This window comes from Globicephala melas, chromosome 4, assembly GCF_963455315.2.
Source record: "Globicephala melas chromosome 4, mGloMel1.2, whole genome shotgun sequence".
NCBI lineage: Eukaryota > Metazoa > Chordata > Mammalia > Artiodactyla > Delphinidae > Globicephala > Globicephala melas.
In genome coordinates, this window is record NC_083317.1 from 69,901,522 (window position 1) to 69,924,242 (window position 22,721).

At 48.8% G+C, this 22,721-nt stretch overlaps 2 protein-coding genes across 2 annotated transcripts in view; one reads left to right on the top strand and one right to left on the bottom strand.

The window, feature by feature from the left end:
* Positions 1 to 10,428, top strand: part of UMPS (uridine monophosphate synthetase) — a 53,079-nt gene extending 42,651 nt beyond the window's left edge. Inside the window, exon 6 of the mRNA XM_030858730.2 lies at positions 4,429 to 10,428. Coding sequence (XP_030714590.1) covers positions 4,429 to 4,598 — 170 coding nt within the window. The 3' untranslated portion in view covers positions 4,599 to 10,428. The remainder of the gene's footprint in view (positions 1 to 4,428) is intronic.
* Positions 10,429 to 14,616: 4,188 nt separating this feature from the next.
* The window catches only part of ITGB5 (integrin subunit beta 5), a 121,383-nt gene continuing 113,278 nt past the window's right edge, over positions 14,617 to 22,721 (bottom strand). The window contains exons 12-15 of the mRNA XM_030858752.3: positions 21,672 to 21,775; positions 19,350 to 19,469; positions 17,842 to 18,008; positions 14,617 to 17,073 (exon numbers count right to left, since the gene is read on the bottom strand). Coding sequence (XP_030714612.1) covers positions 16,978 to 17,073; positions 17,842 to 18,008; positions 19,350 to 19,469; positions 21,672 to 21,775 — 487 coding nt within the window. The 3' untranslated portion in view covers positions 14,617 to 16,977. The remainder of the gene's footprint in view (positions 17,074 to 17,841; positions 18,009 to 19,349; positions 19,470 to 21,671; positions 21,776 to 22,721) is intronic.

Consider the following 22,721-nt stretch of genomic DNA (forward strand, 5'->3'; position numbering starts at 1 on the left):
AATGACAGGTTTCATCTCATACATGAGGCTACTCCTTTAAGACCAGCTGAGATAGTTGTTTCATCTAATGCATAGAAACCAACCCAGAGTCAAGCAAAATGAAGAAACAGAGGCATATGTTCCAAACGAAAGAACAAGATAAAAGCCTGAGGAAAAGACCTTAATGAAATGGAGATAAATAATTTACCCAATAAAGAGCTCAAAGTAATGGTCATAAAGATGCTCCCGAACTCAACTTCGACAGAGATGGAAAATATATATATTAAATAGTCACAGAGCTGAGGAATACAATAACATAACTGAAAAATACACTAGAGGGCTTCAGACTAGATGAAGCAAAGAAAGGAACTTGAAGAGAAGGCAGTGGAACTTACCCAATCAGGACAGCAAAACCAAAAAAGAATGAAAAAAGTGAAGATAGCTTAATGGACTTATTGGACACATCTAGTAGACTGACATTCTCATTATAGGAGTCCCAAAAAAAGGGAGAGAAAGGAATATAAAACTTGATGAAATAATGGGTGAAAACTTCCCTACCCTAGGGAAGGAAACAGACATCCAGATGCAGAAAGCCCAGAGTGTTCCAAATGAGATGAACCCAAAGAGACCCTCATCAAGACACATTATAATTAAAACACCAAAAGCTAAATACAAGGAGAGAATCTTAAAAGCAGCAAAAGAAAAACAACTTGTTATGTACAAGGGAACCTCCATGAGACTATCAGCAGATTTTTCAGCAGAAACTTTCCAGGCCAGAAAGTAGTGGCATGATAATATACAGTGCTGAAGGGGAAAAAAAAACTTGCAACAAAGAACTCTACCCAGCAGAGTTATTCAGAATTGAAGGAGAGAATTTTCCAGATTAGCAAATCTAAAGGAGTTAATCATCATTAAACCAGCCTTACAAGAAATGTTAAAGGACTTCTTTAAGCTGAAAAGAAACTGTGCTAATTAGTAACAAGAAAACATAGGAAACAATAAACTTCACTGAAAAAGGTAGTGGATCAACCACTTAAAAGGTTAAGAGACAAAAGTAGTAAAAATAATTATAACTATAATAATTAGTTAAAGGACATACAAGATAAAAAGATGTAAAATGTGACATCAAAAATATAAAACCTTGTGGAGGGAGTTAATATGTAGAGCTTTAGAATGCAATCAAACTTAAGTTGTTATCAACTTAGACTGTTATGGATACAAGTTGTCATATGTAAGCCACATGGTAACCACAAAGCACAATCCTGTAGTAGACACACAGAAGATGAAGAGAAAGGAATCTAAGCATACCACTAAAGAAAGTTATCATAGCACAATGGAAGAAAACAGAAGGAGGAAGAGAGACTCAATAGATGCAGGAAAAGCATTTGACAAAATTCAACATCCATTTATGATAAAGACTCTTAACAAAGTGGCTTTAGAGAGAACTTACCTCTGCCTAATCAGGACCACAGCTAACATCATACTGAAGAAGCTGAAAGCTTTTCCTCTGAGATCAGAAACAAAACAACAATGCCCACTTTTGCCACTTTAATTCAGGTTAGTAGTTGGAGAGCCTAGCCAGAGCAGTTAGTCAGAAAAAGAAACAAAAAACATCCAGATTGGAAAGGAAGTAGCAAAACTGTCACTATTTGTAGATGACATCATATATAGGAAACCCTGCAGACTCAAAAAAACTGTTAGAACTAATACACAAATTCAGTTAAGTTACAGGACACAAAGTCAAAAATCTGTTGCATTTTTATACACCAGCAAACAATCAGAAAGAGAAATTAAGAAAAAATCCCATTTACAATTGCAACAAAAAGAACAAAATACCTACAAATAAATTTAACCAAGGAGCTGAAAAACATGTACACTAAAAACTATAAGACAAAGACATTTATGAACAAAATTGAAGATAAAGATAAATGGAAAGATATTTCATGCTCATATACTGGAAGAATTAATACTGTAATGATGTCCAAATTACCCAAAGCAATCTACAGATTCAGTGCAATCCCTATTAACATTCCAATGGCACTTTTCACAGAAATAGAACAAAAAGTCCTAAAATTTCTTTGGAATCACAAAAGACGCCAAATAGCCAAAGCAGTCTGGAGAAAGAACAACAAAACTGGAGGCATCACACTCCCTGATTTCAAATTATATTACAGAACTATAGTAGTCAAAACAGTATGGTATTTGCATAAAAACAGACACATAGATCAATGGAACAGAATAGAGAGCTCCAAAATTAACCCACACATATATGGTCAGTTACTTTTTGACAAAAGAGCCAAGAATATACAATGGGGATAGGACAGTCTCTTCAATAAAATGGTGTTGGGAAAACTGGTTAGCCACATGCAAAAGAATGAAACTGGACCACTATCTTACACCATACACAAAAATTAATCCAAAATAGATTAAAGATGTGAATGTAAGATCTGAAACCATAAAATTACTAGAATAAAACATAGGTGGTAATCTGCTTGACATAGGTCTGGGCAATGATTTTTTAAAATCTGATTCCAAAACAACGAAAGCAAAAATAAACAAGTGGGACTTCATCAAACTAAAAAGCTTCCACACAGCAAAGGAAATCAACAAAATATAAAGGCAACTTACTGAATGAAAGAAGATATTTGCAAATCATGTCTGATAAGGGGTTAGTATACAAATATAAAGAACTCATATAGCTCAATAACAATGACAACAAAAAATCACATTAAAAAATTGGCAAAGGATCTGAATAGACATTTTTCCAAAGAATATGTGCAAATGGCCAACAAGCACATGAAAAGATGCTCAACATTGCTAATCATCAGGGAAATGCAAAACAAAACCACAATGAGATACCACCTCACAGCTGTTAGAATGGCTATTATCAAAGCTTTTCCTGTATGATCAAACAAAACAAGGATCCCCACTATCAAAAGACAAGAAATAGCAAGTGTTGGCGAGGATGTGGAGAAAAGGGAACCCTTGTGCACTGTTGGTGAGAATGTAAATTGCTGCAGCTCCTATGGAAAATAGTATAAAGTTTCCTCAAAAAATTAAAAATAGAACTGCCATGTGATCCAGTAATTTCACTTCTGGGTATTTATCCAAAGAAAACAACACTAAGTTGAAGATACATCTGCACCCCCATGTTCGTTGCAGCATTATTTACAATAGCCAAGATATGGAAATGACCTAAGTGCCCACTGATGGATGAGTGGATAGAGAAGATGTTGTGTGTATATACACTGGAATATTACTCAGCTATTTAAAAAAAAATGAAACCTTATCCTTTGTGACAGTATGGATGGATGCCCTTGAGGGTATTACGCTAAGTGAAATAAGTCAGAGAAAGACAAATGCTATATGATCACATATATGTGTAACCTAAAATCAACAGATTGGATGTTCCCAGAGTTGTGGGGTAGGGGTGGATGGAATGGGTAAAGGGAGTCACAGGGTACAAACTTCCAGTTATAGAGTAAGTCCACGAGGATGTAATGTACAGTATGCCAACTTTGTTAATAAAACTATATAGCATATTTGAAAATTGCTGAAAGAGTAGATCTTAAAAGTTCTCATCACAAGAAAAAAAAGTTTTGTGGCTGTAAGGTGACAGATGTTAACTAGACTTATTGTGATGATCAGTTTATAATGTATCCAAATCATGATGTACACCTGAAACTAATGTTACATGTCAATTACAGCTCAATAAAAAATTTTTTAAAAAAAGAACAAAAAAGCCAGAATTAAGAATTAGGGTTTGGGGGCTTCCCTGGTGGTGCAGTGGTTGAGAGTCCGCCTGCTGATGCAGGGGACACGGGTTCGTGCCCCGGTCCGGGAAGATCCCACATGCCACGGAGCGGCTGGGCCCGTGAGCCACAATTACTGAGCCTGCACGTCCAGAGCCTGTGCTCTGCAACGGGAGAGGCCACAACAGTGAGAGGCCCGTGTACCGCAAAAAAAAAAAAAACAGAATTAGGTTTTGTACGTAATCTAAGCACTTGGCGGGGCTGAGGGGAAAGGCTGGCTCACACATGTGGTCAGGTTAGATGCCTTGCGAGGACTTTTCCAACAGCATGTCACAGTGCTTCTACGATGTATATTACAATTGTCTTCAATTGTGAGGCAATTTTTATTGTATTTTATTTGCTACTGAACCTTTTTTGGCAACATAGGAAATTTATTCCTTTGTTTTTTGATGCTGTTAAAGTATAAATGCTCTAGAATTAGACATTGAAAAGGAATTGGTTAGTATCTGTCCCCACTGTGGAGGTCTCTGGCCAATCCAAGGAGTCCCTTCACCTGCTTTTATTCACTTGCTCTGTAGAAGGGGTGTGGTGAACAAGAGCATATTTTTATTTAAAGCGGGTTAGATACTTTTCAGGAAAGTCATGACAGGTTTTCTGATTTCCTGTATTAATTAAACAAACTTTTGTGGTTTTGTAGGTGATAATCTCGGCCAGCAGTACAACAGCCCACAAGAAGTGATTGGCAAACGAGGTTCTGATATCATCATTGTGGGCCGGGGCATAACAACATCAGCTAATCGTCTGGACGCAGCCGAGATGTACAGAAAAGCTGCTTGGGAAGCTTATTTGAGTAGACTTGCTGTTTGAGTGTCTTGGATACATTTTTGTGAAGGCCTTGAAGATACATGGTCTCCTGAGATGCCACTGGCTTGAAGTAATAAACAGCCTTTAATACTGCTTGGATTCTTCCACAGGTCCTGTGTGGAATGACTTCTGGAGTTACCACGGCACACAGGAAATATTCAGTGACTATAATTACTGCACTGTCACTATAATCAGTTCATTTTCAAGCTTTTATTGAGACTGATGTTGGTTGGGCAATCACAGCCCTGTCCTGTTAGAATCCGCCACATTTGAGGAAGTCCCCCATCTCTAGATCAGACTTTTTGATTCTTTGAATTGCCATGAGACAGAAATTTTAGGTCATGAAGAGGCTAAAACCAGTACAGCATTTCTTGTGTCCTTTATTCAGCGTCTAATGTGGTACCCTAATAATATTTAAATATTAGCTGTTCTCCTCCTCTTCTGCTTAAAAGTAATAGTCCAGGTGTCCACATGGTGCTGGCTCCCAGCACTGCCGTTGCTCACTCACCGGAGGGGGCGCGGTGGGAAACAGGAGATGACTGTAGTTGAGCCCCTGAAGCCAGTATCAGGCTTTCATTTCAACATGGAGAGGGCTTCTGACTCAGTTCTTCCCCAGGGCAGCAGTTTAAACCTGTGCTGAACCCCAGGCACTGATTCCTTTTGCCTTATTTCTATTAGAAATGGGCCAGCTTCTCCTTCATTTATTTAAAAAGACAGCAGCATCAAGAGGTCTAAGGTTTCATTTGGAGGTTTGCTTGAGGATCCTACATGATTGTCCCAAATGCCATTGACAGAGAGGGATGTCAGCCTTCACATTTAGAAATGAAGAGAAAGGAGCCCAGCAACAGAGCTGAAGTTTTTGGGTCTCCACTGTGGTGGGGCTGGACACTTCACACGTGTGGCAGTTAGGCAGCCTCTCACTCTGGTCCCCAGTGCACTTTCTCCTAGAAATTCTCAGTTTCTGGACGATCCCTGGGCTCCGATACTGATACAGATTTTCTCCATTTTTATATTTCTTTGGTCTGTTCAGGAAGCATCTTAGAGGGAGGGGAGTGCAGGGTGTGGGCTCAGGTGATCCTTTTGAAATGGCCCGGCTGCACATTCAAGGCCCTGGGGTTCTAGAGCAGGGCCAGGTGGCAGTTGCATTTGAAGGCTCTCAGTTCTGATTCCACCAGCACACTCCTGATCTGTCGTTCTCATCTCGATCATGCCTACAAGCAGTGGCAGGTGTCAGAGGAGACTTGCCATTTCCTCAGGATGACAGCTGTTCCCATCTCTGACTGCCCCACTCTTCAGCTTTCGTGAGCCAGATAGAAGCCTGTTAGGTCAAGTCAGGTGCTTATCTTGGAGACTACACTTAACAGCTTCTGCTCTGACGTCCAGTTGAGCTTCGCGTCCCAGTGCTGCAGCTCCAGAGAAGTTCCCTCTGGGAAAGGCAAATTATCACGGAATAAGGCTGGAAGGAAATGGAAGAAGTGTGGCCTCGGGGCTACTCTGGAGGAGCTGAAAGTTAGGAAGAGGTGGAAAATTTTCTAATAAGAACTTACGGGAATTTCTTGGATATGTTAAAAGTCTTGGTGACCTCAAGGCCGAGAAACCTTTGCAGTAATGTGCTGAGGTCTCAAATGCCCACTTAATGGACTCACATTCAGCATGCGTCAGAATCACCTGGAGTCTCGTTAAATCAGACGTTGGCCCAGCTCCAGCGTCGACTCTGGGTAGTTCTAGGATAGGACATGAAAGTTTGCATTTCTGACAAGTTCTCAGGCAATGCTAATGCTGCTGGTACAGGGACCACACTTAGAGCATCACTACCCTGGTTAGTCACATTTTTCTTCTGCAATGAAATGGTCTTGGGGTCTCTTTCTCCTGCTGAGAACAGGAGAAAAGTCCTGCCATAAGCAGTTGTGTTACTGAAGCTCACTCAGGGCCCCTTCTGGGTGACTTGAAGGGAAATCAGAGGAGCATCAAAGAATCACCTGGGCCCCACCGTCGGAGATTCTGTTTCAGCAGATTTGAGGCGAGGCCTGGAAATCTGCGTTTCAACAGGTTCAGCTTATTTTGATGTTTCTTGAGACTAAGCCCAGTGCAGACAGTCTGCAGTCATAAAACTTTGGAGCACAAATTGATTGAGACAAGACAAAGAAGAACTTGGCTGTCTAGGACCTATGACGGGACTATTCAGCATAGAAGCATTTTAGAGGCATTTAATAGTTTAGCCCTTTCTGAGTCAAGAAATATTTACAGAGCATGAGCTCTGAGCTTACAACACCGGCCCTAGTGAAGAAAATGGGAACAGTCTTCGCAGGGTGCCCAGAACAACATCTGTAAGACTAATGGGACTGGAGAATATCAATGCTGGCCTCTTCCAGTACTCTGGGTGTTTAGTAGAGCATAAGACAGTCAATTTGTAGTGCCGCAGGAACCTAAGAAACCTGGTCCGCTCTCCTTACTTTAAAGCGACAGACGTATAGACCCTGAAAAGTGAAGGGATCAGCTCATGACCAGCTTGTGAGCAACACAGGCCTGGGGCTTCCGACCCAACTCATCCTCACTCACAGTGATGCGGACTGTCTACGGTCTCTGGAAGAGGGCACGGAGGGTGAGGGCGGCCGCCTGAGGACACGCAACACTCAGCCAGCTCTCCTAGCACAGTGCTGCTGGGCCCACGTAGGCAAGGCCCAGAAGCACCGCCACAGGCTTTGCCAGGAGCTCCAAAGAAGAGAGCAGATACGGGGTATTATCTCCTTTGAGGTGGGTGGACACAAGGAGCAAGAGTGGGGAGGCTCAGGACTAGGGCACGTGCACACTGTGTGTGTGTGTGTGTGTGCGTGCGTGCGCGTGTGTACACATCAGAGGGCCAACTGGATGTTTCTGCCGCGAGAGGAGCTGAGGTTTCTGACAGCCCGTCTTGGTCAGTGCAGTGCTGGCCCATAGATGCAGTCTGTGGCCTCCTACCAACCATGGGTTTGCTGCTACGTGCCAGGGTGGGCAAAAGAAAGAAAATACTTGAGGAAATCCAGCAGCCAGGAGAGGAAAGCAAAGAAAACCACCTGTAACAGGTGTTAGCTCCAAGAGAGCAGGGATTTCACCTTGTGTTCAGTGCAGTATCTCTGCACCTGGAACGGGCCCAGCAAATGTTTCTGAATGAATGCAAGCATAGGTGCCTTCTATGGGGAACTGCCACCAGAAGCAGACCCGCTTCAGAATAACAAAAACAAGATGACAATTTGTGTGTGTTGGGGGGAGGGGGGACTAAAATGAAAATTTTCATTTTGAATGTGAAAATGTGATGGAAATATTTCAAGATGGTATGATTATATTGAGAACTACATCTGTGGGCAGGAAGATCAAGTGGAAGAAATACCAAAATTCAAAACAAAGGGACAAAGAAATGGAAATAACGAGGGAGCAGATGAGAGGCTTACAGAACAGATTCCTGAATATAAAGAGGAAAAGACGATGGGAGGACAGGAAATATTTACAGAAATAACTGAGGAAATTTTCCCCAGTTTGAAAAAATACTTGAGTCTGCAGAAGCAAAGGGCCCAGTGAGTTCTAGGCAGGTGTTGTGGACAAAGGCATACACCTGGGCACATGCTGTCAAAATTACTGAACTTGAAAGATGGGAAATTTTACAAACATCTAGAGGAATAAAATACTTGGAAAGTGAAAGGAATCCAACTAGTAGCAGATTGTCATCTGTAACACTGGAAGCTTGGAGACAGGTAGTGACATCCACAGGCCCTGAGAAAGGCCTGTCACAGCCAGGAATCCTGAGCCCAGCTATGTGATCCCGTCGGGCTGTAGCAGCCTGGTTGTGAGTGTTCATGGTGCGCCTCAGTGCTCTGACTCATATCGACACCAGTGAGTGACAGGCACTGATCATGTGCCTCTGAAAAGGCTCCTCGAGGGAGGCCAGGAGTGCAGGCAGAGCGGGGCTATCTGGCCAATAAAAATGGGATCTGTCAGTCGCTGAAGCAGTGACTCTATCCCAGAATCTTAGGAAACTGATTTTGGAAGCTCCTTAGAGATCATCTAATCTGATCACCCCATTTCACAGATGAAATTGAGTCCCACTGGGAAATGATTCACGCAAGGTTACAGAAGAGCCAATGACAGGCAGAGTAAGGACTAGAATCCCTGTCGTTACCCTCCAATTTGGTATTTTTGTTATTACACTTTTTATCCCGTTTCTGTAAGGTAGATACATTCAACTTTGTCCCCCTTTCTATCAACACGCAGATACATACTGTACATATAATATTCTCTCACCATTTAATCAAATATTTATTGAACACAGGGAGTGAACATACATCGTCCCAGTCATTACAGAACTTAGTTTCCAAACTAAACTTTCACAAGGACTTCCGTACCATCCTAAGAGACAGCAGCCAGTCTTTCCTTCCCCATCAGTCACAACTTCATTGCTACCAGGATTCAATAGAAAGTACCAAAACAAGTGGCAATTCTGTGAACGTCCCCATCCTTCCTTCCTCCCTGAATCCATACACTTTGCCTTACGACTCAGCAGTTCCTCCCATTTGAGGTGGAGAGTATTTCCACAACCACTGATGTTGGACTCAGCTGTGTAGGTTTCTCTGGCCAATGGAATGCGGGGGGAGGGGTCAGGGTCCCAGTTCTGAGTCTAGGCTTGCGTTTCTGCCACCATGAGAAAAGCATGCCCTGATTAGCCCACACGTCCCAGGAGAGTAAGAGCGGAGCAGAGCCCACACCAGCCTTCCGCAGCCTGATGCCCGGGGGCCCCACCTGGCCCGCGAGCCTGTGAGCATGGCAATCAGTGCTCATCACTGGACGCCATGGGATCGGGGTGGGGGCTTGTGCAGCAGTAGCTAACTAATAGTTACAGTGCGCCCCACGTCTAGCCCTGGTCACCGGGAGGACAATAGCTTGACTCCACCAAGACTCTGCCTTCCCCGCCTTCACCTGCGGCTGCTTTCAGAGATCTCTCCAAAAGAAACAGCCCCTTGGCTCCTGTGGGAACACTGTGGTTCTGTAGTGAGCCCACCGTCAGCCAGTAGGTAACCATGGACTCTGCAGTTTGCTTCCTCCACCTCTTAGCAGATGGACGTGATACGTGTCATCAGCACCCCGGCTGACTGGCCATGGGCTAAGAGTACCAGTGGGGCAGGGATACCAAAACATGTTTTTTGGAGGAATCTGGTATTTTTTTAAAAGAGGGGGATGGGAATCAGGACTCCTTAGGGTTCTTTATTTTATAGTTAATGCTGTCTTTATTAAATGCTGTTTTTTGTTTTTTGCAGTATGCGGGCCTCTCACTGTTGTGGCCTCTCCCGTTGCGGAGCACAGGCTCCGGACGCGCAGGCTCAGCGGCCATGGCTCACGGGCCCAGCCGCTCCACGGCATGTGGGATCTTCCCGGACCAGGGCACGAACCCGTGTCCCCTGTATCGGCAGGTGGACTCTCAACCACTGCGCCACCAGGGAAGCCCTAAATGCTGTTTTATTTTGCATTCTAGGACACAGGATGCTATATCTTTTTTTAGATCCTAGGACCTTTAAAGTTTGTAATCTGGCTTTGAATGAATTATCAAGTGATTTTGTTTTTTTTTCCTCTGCAATCTGTTTTCTCCATAGCCCTTCCAAGCCCACACTTGGCCTTTGTGCCTCAGGAGAGGGATGCCACAATGGAAATACAAAGAGAAACAAAACAATTAGAATATTTTTTAACTTTTCAAGTTCAAGGTCTTGGCATTAAGGACTGGTTTGAAAGAATGTTTGCCTCTCTCCTTCCCACCAAGGGAACAGGGGAGGAGTGTTCCTCTGGCCTGGGGAGAGGAACAGAAGGTGGAGGGGTGGACACAGTCAGATCCTGGGGTGGGCTGTGATATGGAATCCCCACCCCAGGCAGGGAGGGTGGGAGGGAGGAAAAAAGAGGCACAGACAGCAGAGGAGCTCCGGGCCTCGCTTTTCTAGGAGGGGCCCGGGAGAGCAGTGATGCCAGAAGACCCACCCCAGCACGGAGCGTGGCAGTGGACTTGGAGGCCACGTGTGGCTGAGGCAGAGCCTGAGGCAGCCTGAGCTTCTGTGGCTCCATATAACATGAGGGAGAAGCCGCATTTCCCTGAAAAGGGCATGGGAGTTAGCTGAGAAACACATCTGGTGGGCCTGAAGGCTCCCCCGCCACCGTGTAGGGACATTTCAGCAGGAAGTGGTCCTGATGAGGACAGTGACGTCTGAGCAGGTGCCGTGTGCACAGGCAGCTCTGTGGGCCTGCCTCCAATGTCATGCTGCTGCACTTAGCCTGCAGCGTGGGGCACAGGGGACCCTGAAACGACTGTGATTAACAAGACACTGTCCCTCTTTACCTAGTAACTGTTTTCTGTCATCACTTGAATAGAGATGGTGATGTTAAAAAAAAATAATAGTGAATTGGTACAGCCACTATGGAGAACAGTATGGAGGTTCCTTAAAAAACTACAAATAGAACTACCATATGACCCAGCAATCCCACTACTGGGCATATACCCTGAGAAAACCATAATTCAAAAAGAGTCACGTACCAAAATGTTCATTGCAGCTCTATTTACAATAGCCCGGAGATGGAAACAACCTAAGTGTCCGTCATCGGATGAATGGATAAAGAAGATGTGGCACATATATACAATGGAATATTACTCAGCCATAAAAAGAAACGAAATTGAGCTATTTGTAATGAGGTGGAGAGACCTTGAGTCTGTCATACAGAGTAAAGTAAGTCAGAAAGAGAAAGACAAATACCGTATGCTAACACATATATATGGAATTTAAGAAAAAAAAAATGTCATGAAGCACCTAGGGGTAAGACAGGAATAAAGACACAGACCTACTAGAGATGGACTTGAGGATATGGGGAGGGGGAAGGGTAAGCTGTGACAAAGCGAGAGAGAGGCATGGACATATATACACTACCAAACGTAAGGTAGATAGCTAGTGGGAAGCAGCCGCATAGCACAGGGAGATCAGCTCGGTGCTTTGTGACCGCCTGGAGGGGTGGGATAGGGAGGGTGGGAGGGAGGGAGACGCAAGAGGGAAGAGATATGGGAACATATGTATATGTATAATTGATTCATTTTGTTATAAAGCAGAAACTAACACACCATTGTAAAGCAATTATACACCAGTAAAGATGTAAAAATAATAATAATAATGTTTTTTGCACACCTGAATGATGGCCTGAAGAGTCTTATTCGCCTCATAGAATTTGCTCAGGGGAAAACGCCCTCACCAGTCTCCGATCTCCTTCCCCCGCTTATGCTCTTCTCTTCCGCCCTCACCCCTGCCACCTTGCTGCCCTCAGACTTCCCCAAACCCCCGTGGTCTACTCTTGGGCTGTAGCATCCCCTCTTCCTCCCTCCTGTTGCCTTCTTCGCCTTTTAAACTCCAGGTCCATGCGATAGGGGACGTCTCCCAACTCAGGTCAAGCCTACAGTCCCTGAGGCTTGAGCAGGAATGAGCCCTCAGGGACAGCTCGACAGGCAGAGAGCAAGGCAGCCCTGGCCTCCCCGTCTCTCCTGGGGCCTCTGCCCAGCTCTCCCCTCCCACCCACGTGGGACCCTCCCATGGGTGCAACCCACAACCCTCAGTTGTGGTGGGTTCTGTTCAGTGTAGGTTTTAAAATATTGTTTTATGGTCACAGGCCACGATGTGAATGCCAACCATCACATACAACCACTCATACAAATATTCCGTTCCCGCAGGGCTGGCAGGACCAGCAGGGAAATGAACCACAAACCAGTGCCCGCACCAACCCATGGTCACCTCATGGAAGAGAGTCTTTAAAGTGTTGAACTTTTATGCCAGGAATCATGAAATGTGTGTCAGTTGTCATCTTCCGTCGTTTTTCCCCCTCAGTTTTTAAATAGAAAAGTTCCTTGAACTGTACCTGGATTTGCGGTCACCACGCATATACCAGAGACTGCTCATAAGGTGAGGACAAGAGAAAAAGATGCAAGGAAGGAGGAGGGAAAGAGACGTTTTATAATCTCTCCATCTGCATTCAGATGACTCTCTAGTCATACCGCAGAGTTCTGAGATAAGAAACAACAGTCTTGCTTTTCCCAGAGGGTGCAACACAGAGGAAAGAGCGTGGAACTAGAGTAGGGATCCCTGAGCTGGGGTCTCACTTGCCAACCTTCTCTCCAAGGGGGGAACTGATCTCAATTTCCTCCTTATAAGATGGGGAAATACCTTCCCTGAATACCATGTGGGCCTACCGTGAGGGTCAAACGGAGAGAGGCTGCTTTTGTCTCAGGCGTTTGATAGTCTGTGCAGGTAGGACCAATGAAGCTGTAATTGGCGAGCCTTCCAGGGGGTTTCTGAAGTCAAACTAAGATGGTAAATGGTAACCAGCTGCCCTAATAGGCCCAGGCCTTGCAAGATGTTCCCTGTTTACACACGTATTAGCATTATTCTGACAAGGGGTCTGTAGCGTTCACTAGAACGCTGAGAGTGTCACCGACACAAAGTGGTTAAGAACTCCTATCCTAGAAGGTCACCACCTCGGCGCGTGACCCTATGGTTACTTACAGTTTAGAGCTGGCCTTTTTGCAAGAATTTGAGGCCACTTAAAATGAAGACACTATGCAGCAGAACATTCGTCAGAAGGATCAGAAAGCGTGTGTGGAGGAGGAGGTAGGGCGAGGATGAGGGTCAGCGGCGGTGGCGGGATTCAGTGGAGAGGATGGGGATCCCAGTAAGAACTGGAGGTAGGTTCCATTTCCTGGCGTTTAGTTCCCAGCCTCCTGACAATCAAGACACCCAAACAGGCCAGATTATACAAGTCCCATGCTACGACAAAAGGAGGCATCGGACGTCCCAGCACTGAACTCCGGAGAAACCAGCTGGATACGAAGACCGTCTATCTCACTGTGATACATCCCAACCCATCCTGGAGGCGGCTGTCGGCCGGGGCCGGCCGGGCAGTGACCATCCCTCGCAAAGCTGCAAGACCGGCAGAAGGAGCCATGCGGGCTGAGAAGAACGAGCTCTCCCTTCCCAGCACCACCACCTGCTCAAACGTCTCTCTCATTCTCCTGCCTCCACTTGCATCCTCTCCCGAGGGTCAGAACGGCACCCCGTCCTGCCTGAGAAGTCTGCAACCCCTCAGCTGGCTGAGGACAGAAGCTGGGGGGAGGGAGAGACCTAGCCAAGCCTCGTCAGCCCCCCACCAGGACGAGAGGGACGGGCGCCACATTCGCAGGCACGCTGACAGCCACAGATGGACAAGCTCCCAAGCGGGTCCCACACGTCTGCAAGGGATGCCTCAGAGGCTCTTACCTCCTCCTGAGTTTCCTCCGTGCTGCTGCCCTCCTCCTCTGCTCCACTGCCCAGTCCCAGCCAGGCGCAAAAGGGCTGCAGAAGCCGAGTCCACCAGGCTACCCTGCTCAGAAGCAACAGGAGCCCCGCACGCCTGCCGAGAGCCCTCCAGTGAGGGAGGAGCTTTTCAGTTAAGAGATGTCACGTGAACAGAGAAAAGGCCCTTCTCTCCTCCCCTCTGATCTTCCCATCTGTTTGCTGTTACCTGAAATTCATCCCAAGAGTTTCATGATAATCAACTCCAGCTTTGATCCTAATTAAGCAAATTAAAAAAACACGTCTTCCGAGAAGAGGCAGCTGTTAGTTACTTTAGTTTGTCTAATTACTAGTCAACCAAGTGGAATGAGAATCCCCAGTTCTCTTTAAAAGAGTGACAGCATAGGGGTTCCCTGGTGACGCAGTGGTTGAGAGTCCGCCTGCTGATGCAGGGGACACGGGTTCGTGCCCCGGTCCGGGAAGATCCCATGTGCCGTGGAGCGGCTGGGCCCGTGAGCCGTGGCCGCTGAGCCTGCGTGTCTGGAGCCTGTGCTCCGCAACGGGAGAGGCCACAACAGTGAGAGGCCCACGTACCGGAAAAAAAAAAAAAAAAAAAAAAGAGTGACAGCATAATCCTGATTTGGTTAAAATTACACACATATGCACAGAAAAAAAAGACCAAGACGTAGTCCCCAAAAAGGGCAAGAGTCGTTACCTCTGTGTTTTTATTTCTTTATGACCTCTTTATTTTCCATCTTTTCCATGTACTTTTGCATTAGAAAAGTAAACTGTTAAAATCAATAAAAATAAGTACCATTTGGAAATCTGTATTAAATCAACATAGATTGATTTTAAAGGTAAATAGTCCCTCCCCACTCTTCCTTTCCAACAAACAAGCGCATTACTGATCATCTTTCCAAACAGATACGAGTAAAGAATTTTCCAGAGACCACCAGGTGCTCCTTGTAGGGGTCCCTGCGGCCACACAACGAGGAGGTCACTCCCACCTGTGTGCTTCCACAGCCCAGCAACGAAAGAAAATGCCTATCAGCCCTCGGTTTGAGAGAGCTTTGCAACCCACCTGCTCTGTTACCTGTGTTAACGGGGTGGCGGCGGGGGGGGGCGGTGAGGGCATGGCCAAATCACCAGAGGAAAGAAGTAAGGGAACCACACCCTGGGTCAGAATCTCAGGAGTCAGGTCTCCGAACAGCTGTTCCCAGAGATTCCAGCAGGGGGCAGCAGGGCACTGTCAGCGACAGCTCCATCAACAGCCATCTGGTGTCACCGAGGAAACAGCCCTAACTTCCACATCCGGGGGAAGCCTGGAGCAACTCATCCTTTCTGTCTGTAGCTCAAGAACGCTGTGCCCTTACAGAGCTGCCTGATGGAAAATGAGACTTCGAGCAAGTAAATGATGTGTCACCAGGAAAGCCGCAATCAAACAAAAGAGAAACCCAAAGTTTCTTCCGAAATCATATTTTTCTCAGTTTAGAAAAGTCTCAAAACCGCCACGTGTCTATTTTGTATATTTACCTACACTTGGCTTTATTCCAAAAAGGATTTAAGGCAGCTTCACCAGGTCGCAAGGTCTCTGTTTCATCCTAATTACACAGGACAAAGGAAACACAGAATCTGTTCATATTTGCCGCAGGTAATAAATAGTCTGTTTACTGACAGGCATTTGTCTTAGTGCTTGCCAAAATGAAGCAAAGGGAAGTTGGTCCAAGCTGCGAACAGATGAATCTGGGATGAAAGCCCAATAGCCTTGAAGTGATGCCAGCAGCAGCAAAGTGATTAGTGAAAGAGACTTTACAGAAAGGAGCAGGTAGCAGGAGGCCGGCGCTGCACCTGAGCCCTGGCTCTTTGTACCAGCTTGTCATCAGTTAGCCTTGTGACACGTGGGAAAGCCACTGCCCCTCTCTAGCAATCTGTTTCCTCTTCTACAAACGAGGGATTCCTATTCCCAGATAACTTTTGACTCAGATACGAGAACAGAGGGGACTTAAGGGCCCTGCGGGGAAGGACAGCTGAAATGGGTTTTGTGCTTTGGGGCACAGGACTTCGGCTGGGGAGGGCACTGGAAGGAAACTGTTGTCAATAAACATGTGCAAGAAGGGACTGTGTGTGGAAGCCACAGCTTGACCCTTCTTCATCTGCACAATCTATTTCCAGCCTTAGCACCTGGGAACAGGGCAGGGAGGCCAGAGGGGTGGTCTTCACCGTTTCTAGCCTCAACTTTTTCTTTAAGTAAAAGCTCAGAGGCTCCAGAGACACCTGCTTACCTAGGGCCACCCCTGCTAACGCCCTGGGTACCGCACAGAGCCCCGTGTGATGAGCCCTGGTCCGGAGCATTGGACTGGCTTGTGTGGCGTCCCCTGAGTGAGTACTCAGCCATTTCAATCCCCACTGGGGCACCATCCCCTTCAGAAAGGAACGTGCAAGTCGTAAAGAGTGTCAGGCAAAGACAAAATCTTTTGGTTTTAATCTTTACTTTCAATCCCAAAAAAATCTTTCCTTTTTGTTACAAAAGTACTAAACACACACAGACAGGGGAAGAAAGTTGACATCTGCAAACTACGTGCCTTCAACAGGCGTCTCAGTAATCCCATCACCAACAGCCATGTGCAAGGCAGAGACACCAGGGAGGTCATTCTCAGGAGTCGGAACTATACCAGAGATGCACGGTCACTTTAGTTCATTTAAAGATGATCAACGGGGGCGAAGCCAGACTGTGTGGGTTCTACTCACTCTGACACTCCCGAGAGCCTTCTCATCCGGCCAGCCTGGAGGCCCAGCCCTCCCGGAAGGGAGACACAGCCTGCATCTCAGCAGTTCATTGGGACAAGCTGGACGTGCTGAGGGAAGCCTAGAGCGCTGTCGCCGGGCTTGGAGGGGTGGCCAGGGGGTACGGCCAGGCACCTTCCTGTGCGGGCTCCTCGCCCAGGCTCACCGGAAGGTCTCTGCGCTTGGCCGTGCAGGGAACCGTGCTCAAGCCGAGCAGCTGTCCAAAGCGTGTCCGTCTCCGGCGTGACCGCTTGCCCCTCCAGCCCTCTGAGGGGAAGGAGCCATCAGTCCACTGTGCCATTGTAGGATTTGTTGAACTTGTTGAAGGTGAAATCCACGGTGTGCGTGGAGATGGGCTTTCTGTACAGAGGGTTTGAAGCCTAGAGAACACGGGAGGTAAGAGGACGTGTGTTAGTTCATTCGTTTATTCGCACACACACAGGGTTGGAGGCCCTTCTAGGGTCAGTCACCCAGGAAGGCAGTGGGCCCCGCCCGCGGGTGAAGGCAACGGCCTTTTGCTTCAAGACTGGCTCCTCTAAGCCGGCCTGGGACGGTCCCGCCCCTCCCTGAGCTTCTCTCTCCATCTCTGAAACGAGCGGCCGTGTCTGTTAGATGGTCTCTGAAGTCCCTTGCAGGTTTAACACACTCACTGGGGATTCAGGGGGTGCTCCCACTTGCTCAGTCCTTCAGGAACGTGCAGTCTGCTTGGGGAGATAAGACACACACGGACACTGCGATAGACTGTGAGCACGTGGGACCCTCTCCTGGACCGCTGGACACGGCCTCCCTGCTCAGGCTGTGGCGAGCGCCTCCGCCGGTGAGCCTCCCGACCGGGGCCTGCTGCGGGGCTCCGTGCAGGGCGTCCAGAACTGGGCACACGCTGCCTCTCAGGTTTCGCCTCTTCGTGTTTTTTGTTTTGTTCTTTTTAATTTTTTGGCTGCACTGCGCAGCGTGTGGGATCTTAGTTCCCCGACCAGGGATCGAACCCAAGCCCCCTGCAGTGGAAGCGCAGAGTCTTAACCGCTGCACCACCGGGAAAGTCCTCGCTTCTTTGTTCTGAATCCCAAAGACGTTAGTGGGCCTCTGCTTGCCCTCAGCTGGACTGCTAAGCTTGACATTTTTTCTCCTTCCAACTTCCCCTGGCTTACCATTTCGTAGCGGGCCCTGGATCGCTCACTCTGGAACTTCGCAAACTCTCTCCGGTCGTGGATGGTGACAAGCAGCTTCCAGATGGCCAGGAGCGCAAGCCCAATCAGGATGATGCTGCCGACCACGGCCAGGAGGATGGTCATGGCATTGGGGGCAGTTCCACACTCTGGAGGGGACCAGGGCACGATGAGCAAAGCTACCGCCATCACCGTGCCCCCACCCCCCGCCCTTAGGCCCGTCAGCTCTCCCCAGAGGCCTTCCCTGGATTCTCTGAGATCCCCACACTGCTTCTGAGAGACCTGGGTGGCAGGCAGGTTTCTCCAATGCACATAAAGTGGAAGATTCAAAGAGAACTGGTCACTGTTCCAAGGCCACACAGTAAGTCAATGGCAAAGTCTAGGAGAACCTTGGTGGCGGCTCCACTTTCTCCCACACGCTGTGTGTACGGCTGCATCTCCCCAACGCGAAGCACCCACGCCCCAGCCCGGCCCCACCTCCCGTGCAGGACGCTGGACCAGGTCTCAGCTTTCACGTAAATAGTTTCAGGAGTAGACTGGGCGGCAGGAGGTTTCATGAAGCCGCTTCCACAGGGCTGGGCTGGGGGCCAGCCAACACTTGTAAGCCCTTAGTGTGGAGCCTTTGGAGCAAATGTGCTTATTTTCAAAGAACCGCAAAGACAGCGCTTGGAAACAGAGCCTCATTCTTACAGGCGTGCATCCTGGGCTAGGACCACAATCCTTCCCTCTGCCTCTGGCCTAGGGAAGGCACATTATGTGGTCTAGCCCCATTTGGAAAAACAGTTTGCAATGTTTTGAAAGGAACAGAGCAGATCTTTTTCTGCACCACCCATCTCTGCCCCGGCCACCTCCACCAGAGAAGAATGAAAGGGGTCATACTAGAAACCCTCATTACCCCAAGGAAAAGGGCCATTGGTCCCCGGGCCCAGAGCGTGGGGAAGAATTGCCCCTGTTAGATGAGAGCGTGCCGTCCTCAGGGGCCCAGGGAGCGAGGCATGGCACCTGCAGGAATGTCAACCCAGCGCTCCATCTGCCCTTCTAGGACTCCACTCCGGGAAGCGGCAGCCTGGCTAGGGCTGTGTGTACCCAGATGCTTCCTGACGCCCAGCCTTGATGGTCCAGACCTGCCCTGCATGCTCGCACCACCATTAGCCATGTAGGCTAAGTGTGTTCTGAGCTTACTGTCACCCCCGTGTCCCCTCCTTCAAGATGAGACACTCCCCCAGGGCAGGGCACTATCCTCCTATAACTCCCATTCCCCCAAGTCATGCCCCCCCCCCAAGCTCCGGCCCCGTGATGGGTCCCCAAGATATACAACCATCTTTCTTCTAAACTCTAGCAGTCAGGTAGAGGCGACCTGAGATCTTGATCTTTATATGGGACTGTATCCCTCCTCTCTCTGGAGTTTGGAAAGGATGGTGAGGAGAGAACGGGTAATGCATCAGAAACCGAGCCCCCAGGGGGAGCAGACGGAAGTGGCCCTCACCCACCTGGCTCCCTGAGGACTGTCAAGTTGGACTTCCCACTGGGGAGCTCTGCGTACGTGAACATCATCACACAATCCTTGGCAGTTTTGTAGAAACAAAGCACAGCCTCCTGGTCATCTTTCACTGGAAGAAAACCAAGCAGAAACGTCCTGAGTGTGTCTCTGAGTGATGCAGAGCGGCTAAGGGACGGGTGAGGAGCCGGGACCCCGCAAAGGAGAAAAGGGGGCGCAGAGAGGCTTAAAGGGAAGGCTGGACCTTAAAAATGAATTTCTCACATCAAGAACGCAGGCCCAGCGCTAAGTTAGGCTGCGCCGGGGACACGAATTCCCTTCCATGCGAGGCAGGCCTCCGCAGGCTCACTGGGGTGAAAGGAGAGGGGGCACTACTGCTGGGGCGGGACTGGGCAACGGAATTGGGTAAAGAAAAGGCCCATCCTGCTGTCCGCGGAGGCCTGAGAGTTCAGGCTTGAGTCTACCTGGCTGAGAGCCGGCTGCAGAGGCCAGGAGGCAGCGGCGCTTGCCTGAGAGGAGAAACCAAAAAGACCCACGCGGCAAGGAGGGTGGGTGGATGAGAGACTGCACCTCCCACCCACGGTGCGCACCGCTGGCCTCGCTCCCCGTAGTGAGAAGCCCCCTTCCTCAAGCTGCCTCAGCACCTGCCATCCCCACGCGGCTGTTACCTGAGGGGAAGGTATCGCCAACCCCACTCCCCCCAGCTCCGCCCCCCCAGGCACTGTCTGCATTCCCAGCCTCCCCTGGGACAGGATTAGACTGATTTCCAGGGTGGAAAGGAAGCGGGAAGGGTGTGAAGCAAGAGAGAGGCGGGTGGTAAGGGAATGACCCACTGGTCCTGAGTGACAACTGTGGGCAATTTTGTGACACGAAATGCTTTCTAGCTCTGCCCGTTGTAACCCTGTTGCTCCACCTAGAACCAGACAATTCTGAGTGGTTATCAGACACGGAGGCCTGGGCTTTTGCTCTCGGCCCCCAGTCCTAAGCCTGGTCTGGGTGAGTGTGAGCGAGCATGGGTATGAGAAAGCCTGGGGGAAGGAAGGAAAAGGATAACTGGTGAACGCGACAGAAACCTTCTCTGTGAAGCAACTGGTTCATGACAAAGGGGCAGAGGGAGAGGCAGCTATGCGTGAACAGCTGTATTTGCTCCAGAGCGAGTAAGTAGTCAGTGGGCCGGGGGGGGGCATCGCCATCTTTCTGTGGGTGCCCAGTCAGGGGGCAACGGCCCCAGGTCTGCAGGCAGAACTTGCTGTGAGCCAGACCTCAAGTCACAAGACAGAAGCAGGGCAGGAAAACGGGCATGAGAGGCCGGATTCGGGGAGGCAGGGGCAGGGGCTCCCTGCTGTGGTACAGCCCTGGCACACAGTAGGTGCTCAATGAATATGTGTTGGCGGAATACATGACTCGGCAGCCTCAGGAGCCATGATTCGGCCAGAGCATCACTCAAGATCAGGGAGGCAGGAAAAAGGAGTGGGGAGACCTGTAGGAATGAGGAAGAGCCAGGGTAGCACTCCACCCTGGGTTCATTCGCACAGAATGTGAGCTCTGCCTCGTCTAACGCGGGCAGAGCACCGCGAGAACTGCGCTGGGCTGAGGCCAAACAGAGACTGGCTAGCTGGTCACCAAACATGGTTTCCCAGCTTCCTGGGCACAGCTGCACGAAACTTCCCGCCATCCTTGCAGTAAACGTGGCTGGATGACTGAGCTCTGGGTTGGGGGGATGTCGTGTGCACCACTTCCAGGCCCCACCCATGTAAACCTCCCCCATGATCTTTCCCCATTTGCAGATTCAATGGAGAGAATTCTGAGGACCCGGGGGAGGGTGGAAACACAATCTAGAGGGTGCCTGGGCTCCTGAAGGAGCACAGAGAGGCCTTGTCAACCAAGAACATCTTCACTGGACTTCGAGTGAGTGACAAACTGACTTTTATTTTGTTAAGTCATTGAGGTTTGGGGTTTGTTTGTTGTAGCAGCTAACAGTACTTATTCTAACTAATATACCAACTTCTCAGGAAGCCTGGGAGAAGATGTAGGAAGGGACTAGGCTTCAGGGATGGGACAGAAACTTAAGAACAGGAAGGTCTTACACCCTGGAGAGCCCAGAACCTATGACCTAACACAGGTACTCCAAGTCCTCTTGGGGAGCCAGCCAGGACTAGCCAAAGGACACTGAGGTTGCTTCCTAAGTCAAGGTTAAAACTACCCTCCTGTCTGCCAGGCAGCCCTGAAGATCGTCCCCACGAGGGAGAAAGTCTCTACACGTCTGCCAAGATCCAGAAGGGGCCGGCTGCCCGGGGCCGCTCCCCACACTCACCGATGGTGTCCACCCGTGTGATCACCTCATCCTTGCACAGGTTCTGGCAGGTCTGGTTGTCAGCTGAGCTCCCTGAGTGAAGCAGCAAGCACTCAACACAGTCTCTTTGGAAAAGAGGCAAGAAATGTGGGTGTTAGATGCTGGGTAGTAACTCCACACATGTAACTGAGTGCATGTCCCAAGGGTGCAGGGTCCCCGCCCTCCTGCAAGCCCCTGAAGGCTTTAACTTCGCCCATGTTCCGATGTTTGGCCTCAAGGAACATTTCTTCTCTGTCCTTCTTGCTGCTATCATGCAGGGAAGCCCAAGGGTTCTTGGAGGAACACATGTGGGTTTAGAAGCATGTCTGGCACACATGTCAAGTTGCAGGTTGGAAACCTTTCCAATTCTGACCCCAGGAGGCAAATCCACCTGCACTCCGGTGCACCCAGTGCCTCACTGAGGAGCCTGCCCCAAACAAGAAGTTTCTGAAGATAAAGAAGTGTTCCTGGCCTCGAAGAGGGGTCCTCACCCTCCCATGGCCCCAATTCCCAGGATCCCCACCAGGAGACCATCACCCAGGCAGGGCTCTCAGCACATTAAACTCTCTGGGTGGGCTTTCAAGACAAAACACCACTGCCTGGGCCCAACCACACCCATGGAATCCGAACCTCTGGGGCTGGACCTGGGCTCTTGGGGATTCTGAGTAAAGGTGAGGGCTGAGAACCACCGTCCTGGAGACTCTCAGGCCCTTGCCCCCTTCCTGCTCCCACACAGAGCCCACCTGGCAGGGGAGCTAAGCTCTAAGGGTCCATAAGGCTTGTTGTGGAGGGGAGAGAGGGTCTCTGACCTCTATGGGGGACTGGGGGATGGGGGAGCATAGATGAGATGCTGAGAACTCAACTCCAGGGAGAAGTGGGTTGGAACAAAACAGCCAGCTGATGGGGAACGTGCAGGAACTTTCTGAAGTGATGGTGCTCGGTGGCCGGCAAGGATGGTGAGAGACCCCAAAGGAGAGGTTTCCCAGGAAATGGGGTGAGGACTCCAGAGCCAAGTGTGCTGGGGGGGGCCAC